This window comes from Euprymna scolopes, chromosome 24, assembly GCF_053919585.1.
Source record: "Euprymna scolopes isolate OS-2025 chromosome 24, ASM5391958v1, whole genome shotgun sequence".
Classification (NCBI taxonomy): Eukaryota; Metazoa; Mollusca; class Cephalopoda; order Sepiida; family Sepiolidae; genus Euprymna; species Euprymna scolopes.
Window position 1 is genome coordinate 354,862 of NC_136505.1, and position 18,807 is coordinate 373,668.

Sequence of the window (18,807 nt, forward strand, 5' to 3'; positions counted from 1 at the left end):
TCTTTTATGAATTTGTTGGCGGCAAAAGTGTAACGTCGGGATTTTGTCGCAATAGGAGTAGTATGAGGAGAAAGATTAGAAAAGAGAGGAGGGGGTGGAACGTTTATGGTAGGAAAAAAATTATTCATGTTTATAGCTCCAATTATAAGTTTGTCTCTAGGACCGTCGAATTTAAGTGTTACTTTTTTATATTTTTTTAAAATATCTTTTCCGATTATTAAATCAATGAAAAGGTTTTCAATGATTTCAATTGTTATTCCAGAATGGGTTTTATCTTTCAGTATTAAATCCACGACAGCTTCGCCAGTTATTTTAGCATGTTGATCGGAAGCAGCCAGAGCTATAGTTTTGTTTTTAGGTATTGTGAAGAGTTTAAGTTTTTTAGCAGTATTTTCATTAATGAATGTTTTTACACTGCCGGAGTCCACCATAGCGTTCACGAAGTGCCCGTTAATTTGGCATTGAGTGAATGTGACATCTTTGGAGTTAGTTCCTAGTCAGGATAGAGAAGGTGAGGGGTAGTCAGAGTCGTCATAAAGAACAGCAGTATGAGTGTTAGAAATAGAAGATTTACACACTTTAGCCCAATGACCATTTTTTTTGCATTTTTTACATTCGGCGTTTCGTGCAGGACATAAATATCGAGGATGACGTGATTTTCCACAGAAAAAACAAACCCCTTTTGGATGCATATTTTCTTTAGTCACAGCTATACGATTGTAGCCCGAAGGATTATTTGTAGCTGCTACAGTAAAGTTATTTGCGTAGCTTATCGAATGCTTTTCTGCTTGTTCAAGAGATCTGGCCGTGGCATATGTGTCTTGTAAAGTCAGGATGGGTTTTTCTAACAGTCGTTGTCGGATGGACGAAGAAGAAATTCCACCGATGAAAGCTTCCCGAATGTATTGATTTTTGTTTTCTTCAGCAGAAATCGCTTCGAAGTTACATGTTTTGGCAAGCATTTCCAATTGTAGTATGAAGGCATCTATATTTTGTGTTGTTTGTTGCTTCGTCGTCATCAATCGATATCTATTATAAACAATATTTTCAGGTTTTAAATAAGCGGCGTCCAATGTTCTTAATGCACTATCGTAGTCGGTTTTATCGCTTATTAAATCGAAAACAGAGGCTGAAATACAATTGATCAAGGCAAAGAAATTATCTGAAGTGTTTTCGATTAATCCGTTATTATATGAGCGGATATAATTCTGGAGGGTTAATTTCCAATGCCTATAGGATTTTTCGGAATTAGGGCATGTAGGTTCCACCTCGAATCTGTCGGGACGTAAGATTCGATCCATTATTTTTTTTTTTTACAGTTAATAAAATTGAAGTGAATAGTATCAGTAAGTAAAGAATTGCCTTTTAGAAAGGTTTTATTAACTGTAAAATACACGTACGCTCTTGAAAGGATCGAGCGGGAAAATGAAACAGAGGGCGCTTTTATTATGAATGTCAATCCCAAGGGGGATAACTCTTAACAACAAATTAAATCATAACAATGGGACATAACTCTTGTATCCAGAATACTTCTATACTATTTCAAAACAATGTATTTCGATTTTATTTTTAATATTTCAGCAGAACTTTTTATTAGACATAAAAAATACAATGTTTAAGTCTTTCCAAGATATTTTTTATATCATCAAAGATATAATTGGAATAAGGCCTTTTCGAGGCAAAAATTAAAACTCAAGGGCTTTTCAAGTCTGTGAAAACCCCAGAATACCCAGATTTCCTGAAGTTCTTTGTAAAACAGACAATTCATTAAATCTTGTGAGTCACCGGCATCTAAGAGTTGCTGTGGCCAGACTAAATGAAATGATAAAAGAAATTCGAACTGAATGGATCAGAGGTCGAGAACAGGTTGCTTTTGCTATTTTTAGGAACTCAAGAAGACACCAGCAATGTTAATCTCTACGTTAAGACTGTTGAGTTTTCTTCTCTTGTCTAAAGATGAGAGAAAGTCTCTTTGGAGGTATCACCTCTTTGCTATTAAACTCTGAAAATACGACAGTTGAATTATCTCCCCTTGTCTATAAAGTCTGTTGGCAGTGAGCTGCACTAGGTTCTTGTTAATTTCCGAGTTGACAGTTATCTCTTTTTATTCTATAGATAAAGCAAAGGCTAAAGTGAGTGTCCTTGGTTGATATTGCCGTGCAATAAATTTTGAAGGAGTACTTAACATTTTGTACCAATTTGGTTTCTGGTACATAATTCATGCACTATCTCAAATATTCTGATGTTTAAAGATTCTATCAGTCTCTATTAAGTTCAATTATTTGAATTTCTCTTAAGCTTGGTTTACCGAGTATGTATACGCATGTGTTTTTGTAAACTTTTCTTTTGTGAAAATACAGCCGCACACACTCCACAAGAAAAAGGTTTTTCACCAGTGTGTGTTCGCATATGTGTGTATAAATTGGATTTTTGTGAATAAGTAGTTGCACATATTTTACAAGAATATGGTTTTTCTCCAGTGTGTGTCCGCCTGTGCATTTTTAAAGAATAATTCACTGAAAAAGCTGCACCACATACTTCACAACAATAAGGTTTTTCACCAGTGTGAGTTCGCATATGCATGCTTAAAGTCGACTTTCCTGAGAAAGCTGCAGTGCACAGTTTACAAGAATAAGGTTTCTCACCCGTGTGACTTCGCATGTGAACGTTTAAAGCAGAAATTACTGCAAATAATCGGCCACACACTTCACATGTAAGTGATGCTTTAACAGTGTGTTTTGGCAGGTGCTTTTTTAACGTAACTTTATCTGAATATTTTGCAGCAGACATTTTACAAGAATAACGTTTTTCAGTTTTTTTATCAGCATGTTTCCGCATATGTGTTGTTAAATGGGGTTTTTGTGAAAACGCTGAGCCACACACGCCACAAGAATAAGGCTTTTCACCAGTGTGTTTTCGCATGTGTGTTTTTAAATGACATGTATTTGAAAACGCTGTGCCACAAACTTCACAAGAATAGGGTTTTTCTCCAGTGTGTTTGCGCATGTGTAATTTTAAATGGGCGTTTTGTGAAAACGCTAAGCCACACACTCCACATGAATAAGGCTTTTCACCAGTATGTTTCCGCATGTGTGTTTGTAAATGAGATCTTTGTGTAAATGCTGATCCACACATTTCGCAAGAATATGGTTTCTCGCCAGTGTGAGTTCTCACGTGCAGTTGTAAACTAATACTATGTGAAAATGATGTAGAACAGATTTTACAAGAATATAGTTTTTCGCCAGAGTGTTTACGCATGTGTGCTTGTAAATTATATTTGTTTGCCAATGCTGCATCACAAACTTTACAATAAAGTTTTTCACAAGTTTGTTTTTGCATGTTTAAAGCAGAATTTTCTGAAAATTCTGACTCACACACTTCTAGAGTATTAGGTGAATCATCCTTTTGCTTCTCAACTTTATCTTTTTGCTTTTGCTGGGGATCGGCCATGCTACTATCTTTTAGATATCTAACAGCTTTTTATTAGAGAATCCAACAAAAAGATCTTTTAGTATTATAACAATCTAACAACTGTTTCAATTTCTATTGTACTTGACTCATTGGATGTATTCACCAGTGTGTTTCACAGGTGTTTTTGTAAACTAGATTTCTGATGTAGTACACATTTCACAAGAATAAAATTTTCAGAGTTTTCCATATGTAGACTTTTCAGATTTTCATGCAAATATCCAGTTACACATTTCACATGTATACGTTTTTCACTTGTGTTTTCATATACTTTTTTGTAAACTGCATTTTTGTGAAAATGCTAAATCCCAGTTTTCAAGAAAAAGATTTTTCATACATTCATTTTAGCTCAGTTTGCTATTAACAATTAAAAAGACCCTTTTCACAGCTAACAACTGAATTTTTCATGAGTTAAATATTTGTATTTTGGGGATCTTTTTATGTCTTATACCTCAAGTTTTATACCAATGAAGAAAAAGAAAAATTCTAAAATAGACCACTTATGTCATCGTTCATATTTCTTCTTGTTGTCTACAGGTCTTTACATATTCCAGACAAATATTTCATCTCGTCTAGCACAGTATCAAATTTCTATTATTGCTTTAGTTCACAATAATGAGAGGGATTGAGCATTCTTGTTATAAGTAAATGTGTATTCCGATTAGATGTGTTTGGAATATTTCATCATGGATTAATTGTAGACAAAGTATTCTGATGTCAGAATAGGTTGAAAACTGTGTTCCTGGAAACTGAAGAGACTCAAAGAAGATGCTTAGTGGGCATCCAACTCCCCTTTATAAAGTCTAATTTGCTTTTGCATGTCTTTTCAAAGTTTGATGGATATGAGAATGATGAGCCACACTCTTCTCACACGAGATTTATCTATTTTATATACTATATATTTTCTATGAAATATTTTTAAAAAATATATTTTCTGTTTCCATCAAAAGATAAATCACTTTATTGTGTATGTATTCGTAAATCCTTTGGCTTTGTCAATTGCTCCTGTGAACAAAAAATAGCTTTTATTAATAAAACATAAAATAAAAAGCATATGTGCATAAAATATTACATTTTTTTATTAGTATTTTAAAAACTGATATCCTTATTATAAATAAACGGCTTACTGTATATCTCAGTTTCTTAATCAACTTAATGTGTTAATTGACACACTATACAAAACTAAAATCTGATACAATTATACACAAACAAAAAACAAATAGTATAGTGTCATAAAAACTACATGAAGTGTCAGAATAAAAAGAAAAAGTATGACCCCCAAACCATAGTGTAATGGGGCCACAAATGGATGGTAACATTTACAAGACGCCTCTCCAACTACCTATATTCATGACAAATAACACCCAACCTAAGGATTCTTCCTTCAAATTCTTTGGCCTAATATTTGCGGGCAATATGAACTGGAACAAATACATTAAGGATATTGCAAATGCGAACCCTGCTGTAAAGAAGGTTGGTTCCATCTATCAAGCTAGAAGACTACTCACACCTGAGAGTATCTTGTACCTCTACAAGGTCACCATTCGCCCATGCATGAAGTATTGTTGTCACATCTGGGCTGGTGCATCTACCACTAACCTCTCCCTCTTGGATAGAGTCCAAAAGAGTTTTCAATCTAATATGGTCACCTAAGCTCCAACCCCTGTCCCATCACCACAATGTAACATCTCTGTGCCCGTTTTTACAAATATTTTAATGGAATATGCTCTGATGAACTCGTTGCACTTGTTCCCCCGACGTACATATCCCCGATAAACCCGCTTAACAATAAATTCTCACCCCTTCACAGTTGAAGTCCCTAAATGCCAGAAAGCTTTCTATTCTAATACTTTCTTCCCTCAAACAGCTGGACGTTCCCTTCCTTCTAACTGCTTCTCTGGCTGTACTGATATGCAAAAGTTTAAGTATAATGTAAACCAACATCTTGTTAATCTTTCCTAAACATGGTCCCAAATAGTAGCCTCTTATGTCCAAGTGATGATATGCATTGTTAGGGTTGAAAGTGAGAAAAAATACATAAAATATATAACACATCATTAAATTGACCATTTGTCATCTCATTTTCCAGAATTTCATTTATTGTTACAAATTTATGTTTTTGTTCTGAATTAAGAATTGACAATAAATCACAATCTGCCGAGAACATAAAAATTTATGAATGTGTAAAAATCTCTACTTTACATTTATAAATGCAAATTAAATATAGTTTATAAAAAATTTAAAGTTTACACTTGTTGGGATCGGTGTATACTGATCAGTAAAGAAATAAGAACATGTAATTAATTATAAACAAATAAAGAGTTACAAAAATATAGAAGAAACATTTATTCATACAAAGTAAAATAACATGAAAACATTTGTTGGTGTGTATGAATAGGTGGAGATAGACAGCAAGTTTTATTGTGTAAGAATGCATGTACTAAATGTTCATAAAAGTTCAATAGTATTGTTTAATTTTAGGAATAATTGATTGTTCTTGGTAAGACATTATATTTGATTGTTTTTGGTTGGTATTAAAGTTTGTTAAGGATAAGATCGCCTTACCTATTAAGTTTGCTGCTCTCCAAGTGCATGTTTATGGAGCGTGCAAATTAAACATGTAGACTGCTTGATGCCATGCGAGGTTAGAGGAAGAAGAGAAGGAAATGGAAGGCTATGTCAGAGGTCACAGGAAATGCATGCATATCAATTAGTTATGTTTGCACGTGTCCCACTCTGCATGTATGTGTGCTACTGTGCACAGCTTGCTTTGTGTCTGTGTGTTTGATCTAGACAAAGCGAATTTGGCAGGTGTAAACGATTCACTACACACTTATTATTTTTTAATATGTTCCCTATAAGTATAAAGTGTTAAAGCAATAAAAAAAACTAGCTGCATCATCATTTTTGCTGTGAAATTAATTTCTTATCTATATTCAGAAAGGAAGGTATATTAATAGATGAAAGAATCACTTTATCGACATGGAATAGTTGAAAGAAAAGAGAAACAGAAAGTACAGAAAAATGAAGGCAAAGATTACAATTAAACAACAATTACAAATGTAGAACTGTAGCATCTATATTTCCACTTGGATCGTGCTTATCTCTTAGATTATTAATAAATATAATCACCCAAGCAGCTTGGATGTACTTTTCTTGTCACTAGTTAATAGTCCTTATTTTCCCGACCTAATTTTTTAAATGCTCTTCAGCTTTGATCAATGAATTCACCAAATTCTTGGGACTACATCAACTGAGAATTCGAATGTACTTATTATAATCCTTCCATATTTTAATAATAGACATATTACTTGTATCACAGTAAATTATTTTTTGTCTGATTTTATTTCTACTATAATGCCTTCCAGATTTACAAAACTCTTATCTTTAGGTAACTACACAGGGCTAAGCAATATTGATATTTCATAATGTCTATCCACCTAAAATAACACTTTAAAAGAATTTGATTAGTTTCTCTGCAGAAAGAATACATTCTTCTACTAAACAGGGGTCGGTAACCTCCGCTGTATCCAGTCCACAATCCATATCCAGCCCGTGAGTGAATTTTGTCTGGCCCTCTTACTCTGGACATGATCTAAATATAGGCAAACCAATCCAAAGTGATGGTTGGGAGACTGAATATATTGCGTCGAAATTTTTTTAAATATCCTTTTTATACGAAGATTACAATACATTTGTTCTTTTTCTCTTCCAAAAATCTTTTTTGTCTGAACAAAAATAAGATCATGGAAGCTAAGAGAAAAAAGTGGATTTGGAGTGCCAAACTTTTAACGATGCCTTGGCAAATAACTATTTTTTTATTGAGCATTTCACAAAATGCGTTTGCTTTATTTGTTAAGAAACCACTGCCATGAAGTTTACAATATTAAACGGCATTATGAAACTCACCATAACTATTACTACAGTTTTACCAGAAAAGCATGAGAACAAGAAGTTGCATGGTTGAGAAATAATTTAACAAAGCAATTATTCTTTTTTACTGGAAAATTTGAAGAAAGTGACCAAAATACTCGGGCTTGCTATAAGGTGTCAAAACTAATTGCAGAAAAGATGAAACCTTTTACTGATGGAGAGTTCTTCAAAGAATTATTGTTAAAGGTTGCAGATGCTGTTTGTCCAGAAAATGAAACCTTATATATGAAGAATACTTGTCAACTTGCAGCTTTGATATTTTGGAAGAATTTGTGAAATTGATTCCTGTTAACGACACTAGCACCGGAGCAGATATTTTGCAAAGCATAATAAAATTAGCATTACAAGCATATACTCTATTTTCGTAGGCATCGGCAATATTACATACCTAATGTGCTTCAACAAGTCATATCTTTTTTGTTTTGAGTCAATTTTTAAAAGAATTACATTGATGGAAAGAGAATTGATTAAGCATTCCAATGAAGTTAATTTATTGTGCTTTTATGCATTCAATATTTTTATGCTTAAAGTTAAAAATGAAAAAATGGTAAAAAATGACGACAACAAAAAGGAAACTGTTTTTTCAATGTTTACATTTCATACATTGCGTTTGGATACACATGTGCGGGGTTAAATTTGATTGGATATGGCTGAAATTTTACATAGAAGTTCATCTGTACTGGACTTTGACTTATATTTTTATGACCACAGGAAGCAAAGTTACAACCGAGCAAAGTTGATGAAGAATATTTCAAAACTGATGAGATAAATCGGCATATATCATACATTTTCATATAGATAATAGTTTCATAATTATTTTCATGTATAATATGTAAATATTTCATAATTATTAATTGTGCGGAAATTTCTTTAAAATGTTATCTTTTATAGAAATTCAAATCCGTTTAATGGGGGAACGGCTCGCTATGCACTAATGCACTGACCAGCGCTCAGTCAGTGCATTAACGAGTTTTGTTTGTATTCTCTTAAAAATAAGAAAACTGTTTTTTCTGCTTTCCAAACGAAAGCAGAAAAATCAGTTCCATTTTTGTTCTGAGTTTGTCAATTTAAAAAAATTCTTTTCAAGTTTTTCAAATTTGATATCCAAATAATACTATTTTATTTTTAATGCAATGTACTAAAAGTGTTAAAAAACAAAATGTACTAAGTATGTGTGTTTCTGTTTTCATGGTATGTATAACTTCTTACTTGTACTTAATGTAGAATTGTACTTTTTAGTCGTCAAAAAAACAAAAAAAACAAATATATAAAAAATAAAAGGTACTTGTGCACTTACACTACCATGCTGAAATAATAACGTTATTATTTAGAAACCCATTCTTAACATGGAGAAGGAAGGGTGTTTCATTAACTATTCTGTACTTTCACCTAACAATTGAATAAAAAAGGATATTGTGAAACTAGTATTTATTTTTGACTCATTGTCAAGACCATTTTCTTGAATCCGTAAAACAAACCCGTTATTTTTTTAAATGAGGACATCTAAATAATAATAATAATTAGGCGGTTCGATAAAGAATTTCATTGTGATGCATTTTGTAAATTTTTACCTTCTTTCCACCTTAACATTTTTCTTTAAAATGATTACCTGTTAAAGTTTTCGAGTATGCTGAAAACGAATATCTCGTTTAAACTTTCCACAAATAAGTAGCTTTCCGAATATTAAGCAATGTCATTTCCTATGTTATTGCTGGTGGCCATCTTGGTATGTGCGTTTGCACATAGTTTCTCAGGGTTATGTTTGCACACTCATGCGTACCAAGACGGCTACCTGTGATAACATAAGAAATGACATTGCTTAATATCTGGAAAACTACTTATTTGCAGAAAATTTAAATGCGATATCCATTTTCAGCATACCCTAAAACCTGAAAAATTAATCATTTTAAATGTTAAGGTGGAAACAAGGTAAAAAAAATTATCATTTTATTTCTTTGTTTACATAGTTGAATTTTCAGTAAAACAATAGAAATGAGAAAAATTACCATCAACTGGTCAATATATAGCTGTTGCTTATCAGGATTCCTGGTATGCTGGTACTGTGAAATCTACATCAAGGATTCATGTAGAGTACGATTTATGGTTGCATCTCAGAAAATATGGGTATATTTTCGGACAGATAGAGAAAATTTACAAAATTGAAAATTGGACTGGTCCCAAAATGCATAAGTTCTGGTCGACTATGGGAATTTCCATCTTTTACAGAAATCCAGAATCTATATGAAAAAATTTGTCGATTTAGTTCTGAGATTAATTAATATCTACTCAAATTTTTATTTTTTTGAGAGGAGTAGTAAATACCGGCCATGAATATTCTTTAGGCATTCAATGGCTATACCCAAGATTATTTCTCCTTTGGTGAGGAGGCAAGAAAATGCCTACTTTCAATAAAGCTATATTTAAATACCACTATAATACTTAGTTTTGTTCATGAATAGTTACCCACTGTATGATACCACATGTCAGTTTAAAACAATTGAAATTTGTACATCTGAATTTATAATTCATGACTTATGGTAAAGAGATACATCAGATTTGACTGCATAATTAGAAAGAGCACACAATTTTACATGAGAGTGCCAAGTTTCATGAGAATAGCTTGAAAAATAAATAAATGATGGCGAAATTACTGAATTTCTTGAAATGTTGAGGTCCATAATTTAGCCTACTTTTTCTAAAGAAAAATGTCCATGGAAAAGCCTAAATTTTAGCACATTAAATTCTCATAACTTTTAAACTACTGGTGGTATTTGCATAATTCAAACGGTTTTAAGTATCTTTTACATAGCTCTTTCCGTGCAAGTACATAAAATAACAATTATCTAAAAAGAAAAAATCAAATTGTATAGCTAATAAAATGGATGACCAAAATGAATCTGGAATTATCAAAGCTTTCAGAAGTAATCACAAATAGAGCACCAGTAATGGTTGGAGACAAAAGGGCGTTGTTGCATTGCTCCAAAACCATATAGGCATTGATAAAATAATAATTAAACTTCATTGCATTATTCATCAAGAAGCTTTGTGTGCAAAATCACTTTTATTTTATTATTTTTAATTTTATATTGTCAAGAGAACTAAATCACTGCCAACATCGCAACGGTTGTGAAAACAGTGAATTTTATATTGTCAAGAGAACTAAATCACTGCCAGTTTCAAGAATTTCTGAAACAAATCGAAGCAGAGTATGGCAACTAGTCTTGGGGCGATTATCGGAATTGGGAATTGAAAAAATCAGAACTTTATGAGGTATCAGAATCAGAAAAATAATAGTCTAATTACCGATTCCACACCAATTCTTTTAATTTGTTTTTTTTGACAATAAAAAAATGAAACAAGCACAAATAATTTTTTATTAGAAGTTGTTCATTTACAACATAAGACTAAGAAAGGCCACAGAATGGGTTATAAATCTCATTTACAGATTTACCATTGATTTGCAGATTTATTTTATTTATTGGTCATTTAGAGATACCTTGCTTATTTCCACTGTAAACTTTTTGCATCTATTCACTAAACGTCTATATGTCCCTATCTAAGGAAGTTCACTTGAATATTAAAAAGTTTTAAATGCACTGAATGGGGTTTTTAAATTTCGTTGGTGCCAGCTGTACATTGGCGGTGTCTCTTATCGGCTTCTGAAATAATTAAAGTTTCATGGCACTTCTCTTTAGATGCAAGTGAAAAATATAGATGAAAATCTCTGATGAGTTTATCAAATCTTGTATAAGATACATAAAGAGAAAACATTTTGAAGATTTTCTGAAAATTTTCCTGAAAACTGACCTAGTTAGAGATTTAAAACATGATGGGAAATGACTTGTAAGTATGAAATGTTCAATTTTGAAATTTGAAACTTTCCCATGTTCGAATCTTGTCCAATTTTAGTATGATGTATAATAGACCCATCCTAACATAAAACCATAAAAAAACAAATATTTCAATTTTTTTTATATCAGTTCGTATTTTGACAGCACTACTGACAGAAAAAGAAAAGAAATGATGAACAAATATGGAACAAATAAATGTTACCAAAGGAAAGACTCTTCTACATACCTGAATAAATTTATTTGTGTTAAAACTTCTTTTAAAGTGTAAATAGTTGCTAAATAACCTTGGCAGAAGAACCTTTGATAACACTCAAAATTGAAAATTAAACAAACGCTGGTAGAAACACAAATAAATTAACAATATACACGGTCAATAAAACGCTTTAGATAATCACAGATTTCAAGGGGGTTCTGCTAAAATCGTCATATTTTAAAAACCAAACGAATTTAAGTTCTCAAAATACTATTGTTTTGTTTGGAAATGAATATGCTTTCAAATGAATTAATAAATAATAATGTGCATTATATATTTTAAGAGTTTTAAGCAAATAAAGTGATAAAAATGTTAATATCATAAAATGGCATTTTCGGTAAGATTTTGTAATAACTCTCCCTAATTTGTAAATGGTCGTACCACGTTTAAGTATTTTTTCATGAAATTTGGAAATTAACTAGAAGAGATGTCACTTTTTATAGATTGGGATATTCAAGCTTCTTTTGACCACTCATTTTTTGTTGTATTAAAAAAAAAAGACTTCAACATGACGAGTATTGAAAATTTGGAAAGAAAAATTCTTCGGACACCCATTGTTAAATAAATCAATTTTTTTTATTCTTTTTATCCATTAAAAGTAAAATTGTAATTTGCTTGCTAATGTGGTACCGAACAATTTAAAATTATGATACCTGGAAAAAAATCGTTCTATTTTAAAAAAGTATCTAAAAACTATCTGTAGTAGCAGCAGCAGCAATACTATCAGAAGACTCCCTCCTCATAAATTGGCATATGCCAAAAAAGTGTTTGAAAAGTTGTTGGCAGACATCATCTGACCCTCAGACAGCCTATATGGTTCACCATTACATCTGGTGCCCAAATCCAACATTGAGTTCAGCATCTGTGTGGATTAGCAAAATCTCTACATCTACAGTGCCCAACCAGTATCCTATTCCCCACATTCATGATTTTGCCTCAGGTCTGCATGAGGTCCACATTTTCTTAAAACCTGACATGACCAAGGCATACTATTAAGTTCCAGTGACTCTGGAGGATATTCCAAAGACAGTGACCACAACCCCTTTTGGACCGTTCAAATTCACGAAAATGCCCTTCGGACTGCGCAATGCAGCCCAGATGTTCCAGACACTTATGGACGAAGTTTTGTGTGTCCTACCATATGTCTATGGTTACCTCGACGACATCCTCATAGCTAGCGGAGATGCTGATCTCCCTGAAAAACACCTAGAAGAAGTGTTCCACTGTTGAACACACTACGGCCTCTGAATCAACCCAGACAAATGTGAATTTGGAACACCACATATTGACTTTCTTGGACATCACACAGATGCATGTGGAATCATTCCTCTGTGATAGAATAAAAGCTATCCAGGATTTCCCAGTACCCATGTCGATTAAGCAGCTGTGATGCTTCCTTGGGATGGTAAATTTCTTCCACAGATTCATCCCGGGATGCTCAGATCTCCTCAACCCTCTAACTAATCTCCTATAGAGAAAAAGCAAAGCCATCTTCATGGAGGGCGACCAAATAAAATCTTCCCAAGCAGCAAAAACTTCCCCAACCAACTTTACTAAGATAGCACACTTAAATGAAGACATCTGGATTCAAATATATCTCACTACAGATGCCTTGGACACTGAAGTTGGAGCAGTGGTAGAACAGGAGTGTGGTGACTAACGTAAACCCATCACATGCTTCTCAGCTAAACTATCACCAGCTCAGTCCAAATACAGCACCTTCTTTAAAGAACTTTTGGCTATTTACCTTGCCATCAAACACTTTCGACACGTACTGGAAGGCAAGAACTTCACAGTTTTAACCAATCACAAACCGTTGACTATCTTGTCAAACAACTCTGATAAATATACTGCTTGTGAAATTAGACATCTTGACTTCATTTCACAGTTCACATCGGATATCCGGTATGTGAAAGGTAAAGAGAACGCTGTTGCTTATGCCATGTCCAGATCTGAGGTTAATACAGTAGAAGACAGCCCACTCAGTCAAGATTTGATAGCTACTACCCAGGAGTCTAACACACCCCTCCCTGAAGCCTTGGCTAACACATCCCTGCAACTGTAGGAATTGCCAGTACCTTTCAGCAGTAAAACATTGTACTGCAATACAAAACTAAATAAACCATGACTCTACATACTGTCAGCACTCAGAAGACAGATTTTTTTACCAACTGCATGGATTGTCACATCCCAGCAAGCGTGCAATGGTCAGACTGATCGCTGATCATTTTGTTTTCCCAAACATGAATTCAAACATCTGGAATTGGATTTCAACATACCTTGAGTGCCAGAAATGCAAGGTACAACACACAAAATCTCCATATCAGTAGCCTCGATGCACGTTTCAGTCACATCCACATTGACATAGTCAGACCTCTCCCAATGTGCGAGAATTACCAGTACCTCCTCACAGTAATTGACCGTTTCTCCAGATAGCCAATAGCAGTACCCATTAAAGATACTTCTACTAACATTGTAACAAAGTCAGTCCTTCAGGAGTGGATTGCGATGTTTAATTCTGTAGATGTTTCTACCCTTAATACTTTTGTCTATACGCAACTCAATCAAGAAAACTTAACATGTTCTCCAGCAGAAATAATCTTTGGCACAGCACTTTCTTTACCCGGCCAATTTTTCGACAAGACCATACCCAACCTCACTCTTACAAGTCCCTTCATTCAGGAACTACACCATAAAATGGCCCAGCTGAAATATACACCACCCAGGCAACTCTCACCAGCTATCCCTGTTCCACAACAGCTCTAGGACTGTAAGTTTATTTTCGTCCAAAATGATTCGGTAAAGAAACATCTGACACCAACATACCAGGGTCCCTTTAGAATCCTAAAGTGCTCAGAGAAACACCTCACCATTGAACAAGAGAACCGGACAAACACGATCTTGACTGACAAGAGTAAAACTGGCTCGTCTTGAGAAATCTCCAAACGAGACAGAACCCAGCTCAACACATCCAGAAGGCTCACCTGACCTAATAATCACACGATCACAACCTGCTCCACCAGAATCAGCGTCAAATCCAGAAGTACTCCCCATTCCAACCAGGTAGATAGGTTTAGGAAGGAAGGTTACTTTCCTAGAAAAGTACAAGTCATATATTTACTTTTAAGTGGTAATGATCAATTATACAGGGATTGGACCTTGTCATGGTGTGTTTATGTCGAGGTGTGTATTTTTAATATGCCATCCATTTTTATTTGTAAACAATCTCACAGCTGCAGTCTCGCAGCAGACAAATGGAACTACTGACCTTGTGCTAAAAATAGAAACACTCCCTTTCCCTATTACAGACTAAAAAGAAAGAAAAATAAATTCAACCTTTTTTCATTAAACAAAATAGGAGAGACTTTGATTCCGAGCTGAATCAAACATAAACATGATAAATTTAAATGAGATTCTATTTATTGTGATTAATTCAGTAAGGGTTAATTTCTATTCATTTGGGGTTTTTTCTAAGAGCAGCACTTGTAGCAATACTCTTTCATGAATACAGCATGTTTGCTGCCATTTGTCACCTATGGGTCCTGGATATGACCTTAAACTATATCTGATGGTGAGGCCCCAGCTTGCGTGCTTTGGGGTGTGTGGAGCCATCCTTTAATTGCCATTGCTCCCAGGTCCACTCTGACCCAAATTAGTAGTACCTGTTAGGGTCCCAACTATGGGTTAAATAGAAACCGACTTAAAAAACAAAAAAACAAATATACTCTATAAAAAATTTTTCTTCAAAATCACTGGATTCGGCATTAAATAAACTGAAAAGGGTTGATAAGCCATAAAACAAAAACCAACCAACCAACCAAACTGTTGACAACTATGGCGAGGGGAACAAGAAGTCGACACTTTGACATTGCCAGTCAAAGCTCTCAGCAGCAGCAGGGTTCTTCAAACAGAAAGTTTTTCCACAACAAACTCAGAAAGTTTTTCACAAACAGGACTTTTCAGGACTAACTTTCCAAAAGTTTTTTCCTTCTTTTGCTGTCTGTACTCTGACGTGTCTGCCTACTCTTTCAGCCCCTTTCAGCCCTTGGTACCTCTTGCAGTCTTCCAGCCCTTGATGCCTTCCAGTACCAGTTGAATTCAGGCTTCCCACTTCAGAACCTGTCAATGTCTGGTTACCCGTACCAGTGCCGGTAGCCGTCAAGCTACTCTTTCCAGTGCCGGTCGACATCAGACCACACATTCTAGAGCCTGATAAAGTCCGGTTACTGATTCCAATACCCACTGATGTCCTGCTCAGCAACCAGCTGATGCTCACCTGAAACAGCCCACCAACGTCCAACTCAGCAGCCAGCTAACACCTACCTGACATCCTGCCCCTGATAATCTATCTTTATTTTATTTTTTTAATTTTTTGCCCGACGATTTAACGTTTTTGATAGTCAATAAAAAAGGACGGTTCCTGCCATTTATTTTGAACTGAAATCTCTGTGTTTGTCATTCTTCTTTGTCTTTGCTGCTGCCTTCCTTTTTCTTGTGTCTAATATTTTAGTTGTATGGTCGATTGGTTTAATCACCAGTCGCTCCCCTCTGCAACAGGTTCATCCCCTAATGTTTGAAATGTTTCTATGTGTTTGTAAAATGTTTGGAACTTATGACCCTCCTTCTCCCTGCTCCCAACTCCCTTACCCCCACACTTGAAAAATGCTAATGATTATGTGTCTCATTGACGGCCACATGGCCAAGAATTGTGTTCTCAATCTACATCAAATTTATATAGGAAATTAGTTCCCTATTTAAAAATATAACATTTTTATTAATTTTTTTTTTTAATTTCATCTTTTATATTATTTTTAAAGGCCGTTAAATGCTAGTAGTCTCCAAAAAGTAGATTTTGATATTTTTTTTTTATTAAGGAGTAAACTATGATGAGTTGGATCGTAAAAATACCTAAAAGCAATTCAAAAACATAAAAGCTACACAAATCGGCGGATCAGTTATTTTGGCGGGGGTGCCTTTGGCAAGATATTTACTTTTTTTTTTTTTTAAATTTTCACACTTTTTCTGTTAATTAATCACCTTCATTCTTAATTGTAGTGTAAAAAACGTTGGTGCTTATTAAGATAAAGTCGACAGGTCGATTTTATTAAATATGTGGTTTTAAGCAAAAACAGCAGTACTTACTTGTGTCGAAAATAGTAATATATCCAAAAATTATGAAAATTCATTGAGCAGAAAATTATTTATACTTAAAAGTAATTTTTACGGAAAATTGGGGAAAATTTAATTTTCCTTAGATGCGAACACATTGAAGATTGAGAATACAGATGACATACTTATACAGGGTGGGCCAAAATAAGGGTCCTATTTTTAAAAATTCATAAATTCATGTAAGTTTTAAGAAGTGTTTTTCGGCCAAAATTTGTTTTGTTTATTTCAAAAAAATCTCGGAAGGGTCAGTCTACACACACATAAAGTTTGGTGAGTTTAACTTTTATTTTGTGGAAGTTATTCAAATTTAAAGATAGGACCCTTATTTTGGCCCACCCTGTATTTCCCTTTTCGCTACTTTAATAGCTTCCGACATTTTGTAGATATAGCGATGGATGGACTTTTTTTTCTTTCTTTTTTTTTTTTTTTTACTAAAAACACAATAGCAGATGTTCTACTCAATTAATTTTTGTAATTTTGAGATATATCAATATATTCGACATGGTAGTTAAGTAAGTACTGTTGTTTTTTGCTTAAAACCACATATTTAAACAAAAATATCTGCCAACTCTATTTTAACAAGCACCAAAACTTTAATATAATTCAAATTATACTGATATTTTCCTTCGCAAAATAGGTTCCACCACGATTAGAGAATAAAATGTGATATTCTTGGAAAGTTAATAAAACCATATTTACAAAAAAAAAAAAAAAAAAAGATAAATTAATTTACGTATCATTATACTTACTTTTATTCTTCTTTGGTTTGACTTGTTTGATTTAAGAACACGGTTGACGGATTTGCCATTTTCTTATTATGATACTGTAAACGAACTCCACAGTTCAAATTCAAAATGGTGACCGAAAAAAGCAGGGTCGCAGAAAATTTAAAAAGTAGAAAATAAATGAGAAGCACATTGACAAATCTTAGAGAATTAAAAGGCAAAATAATTTTAATTTTATTTATTTCTATTGTTATTTTGATTGCTTTGATTCTTCGAGATTTCCCATTTCGTCTCTACAAAGGCTTTTTGTGCGGAGTTATCGACTGCAATATGAAACGAGTGAGTTTTTTTTCATTTTCTTTTCAAATTGTTTTTTTTTTTTAATAAGCAAACAAACAAACAAAAGAAATGAAAAAGAAACTGAAAAAATATTCGTTCTATTTTGCAGTGGAGAGTGGAGCTCTCCGCTCAAAAAAAAAAAAAAAAAAAAAAGATTATGTAAAATACGGGTTGAAGAAACTTGAAGATAACTATTATTTTAATTAAGGGGTTGAAGAAATTTGCCATCCGTCGCTTATTGTGGTCATCTCTCGTAGACGGGGGGGGGGCACCTATTCCAAACTCTATTTACTGACTGGTAAATAGCGTTGCATGAGGAACTAATCTCAGGTTACACCGCTAGAGTAACGTCCCTTGGCGGTGACAGACTTGTATCGTAGGTAATGGCGCAAGAATAAAATAATATGCCAGTAAACCAAGTGTACGCGTTGTGTTGTTTTCATTAATGAGAATCCGCATGCAAAGATAATGAAACATGTTGGTAGCGGTCGGCGGTGGGATGAACAGAGTTCCAAGGAAAAATACAAAATGGAAAATGTGTTGTAAGAAAAATAAACGAAGATAAGTAATGTTTGATTTATTGTGTTACATTGCACACACACATACACACACACACACACACACACATACACACACAAGTTGGTTTTCCTTTATCTGGTCATTGTGATCTATTTGTGTTTAATTAATATGAAAAAAGAAGTTTGAACCAATTTAATCGGCCGTAAAACAAGATTGTATTGAGAAAAAAAAGTGTCCAAACTTAACATGGAAGAGATAAATAGACCAGTGGCGGGGATACGACCCTCACAACCCCTGTGTATGGAAAATAATCTGTCAGTTAACTGGAAGCTGTTTAAATTAAGATGGAATAACTATGCTATCATCACGTATCTAGCGAGACAGCCAGTACCATACCAAACGGTGATGTTGCTGCATACACTTGGGGACCAAGCATTAAAACTATATTATGGGTTTCAATTTCTGACTCCGGAAGAAGAGAGAACACCCAATGAAATTCTCCAAGCATTCGATAAGTATGCCATTGAAGAAATTAATGAGACATACGAAC

General features: G+C 33.9%; 1 protein-coding gene across 1 annotated transcript; it reads right to left on the bottom strand.

Annotated features, from left to right (window-relative positions):
- Nucleotides 1–620: 620 nt before the first annotated feature.
- On the bottom strand, nt 621–17,840 carry LOC145246553 (uncharacterized). Its single transcript, XM_080108152.1, has 2 exons — nt 17,424–17,840; nt 621–4,473 (listed from the first exon to the last, which is right to left on the bottom strand). Exon 2 carries the CDS (start codon nt 3,448–3,450, stop codon nt 2,305–2,307), a length of 1,146 nt encoding a protein of 381 aa, XP_079964278.1. The 5' UTR covers nt 3,451–4,473; nt 17,424–17,840; the 3' UTR covers nt 621–2,304.
- Between the last annotated feature and the right edge of the window lie 967 nt (nt 17,841–18,807).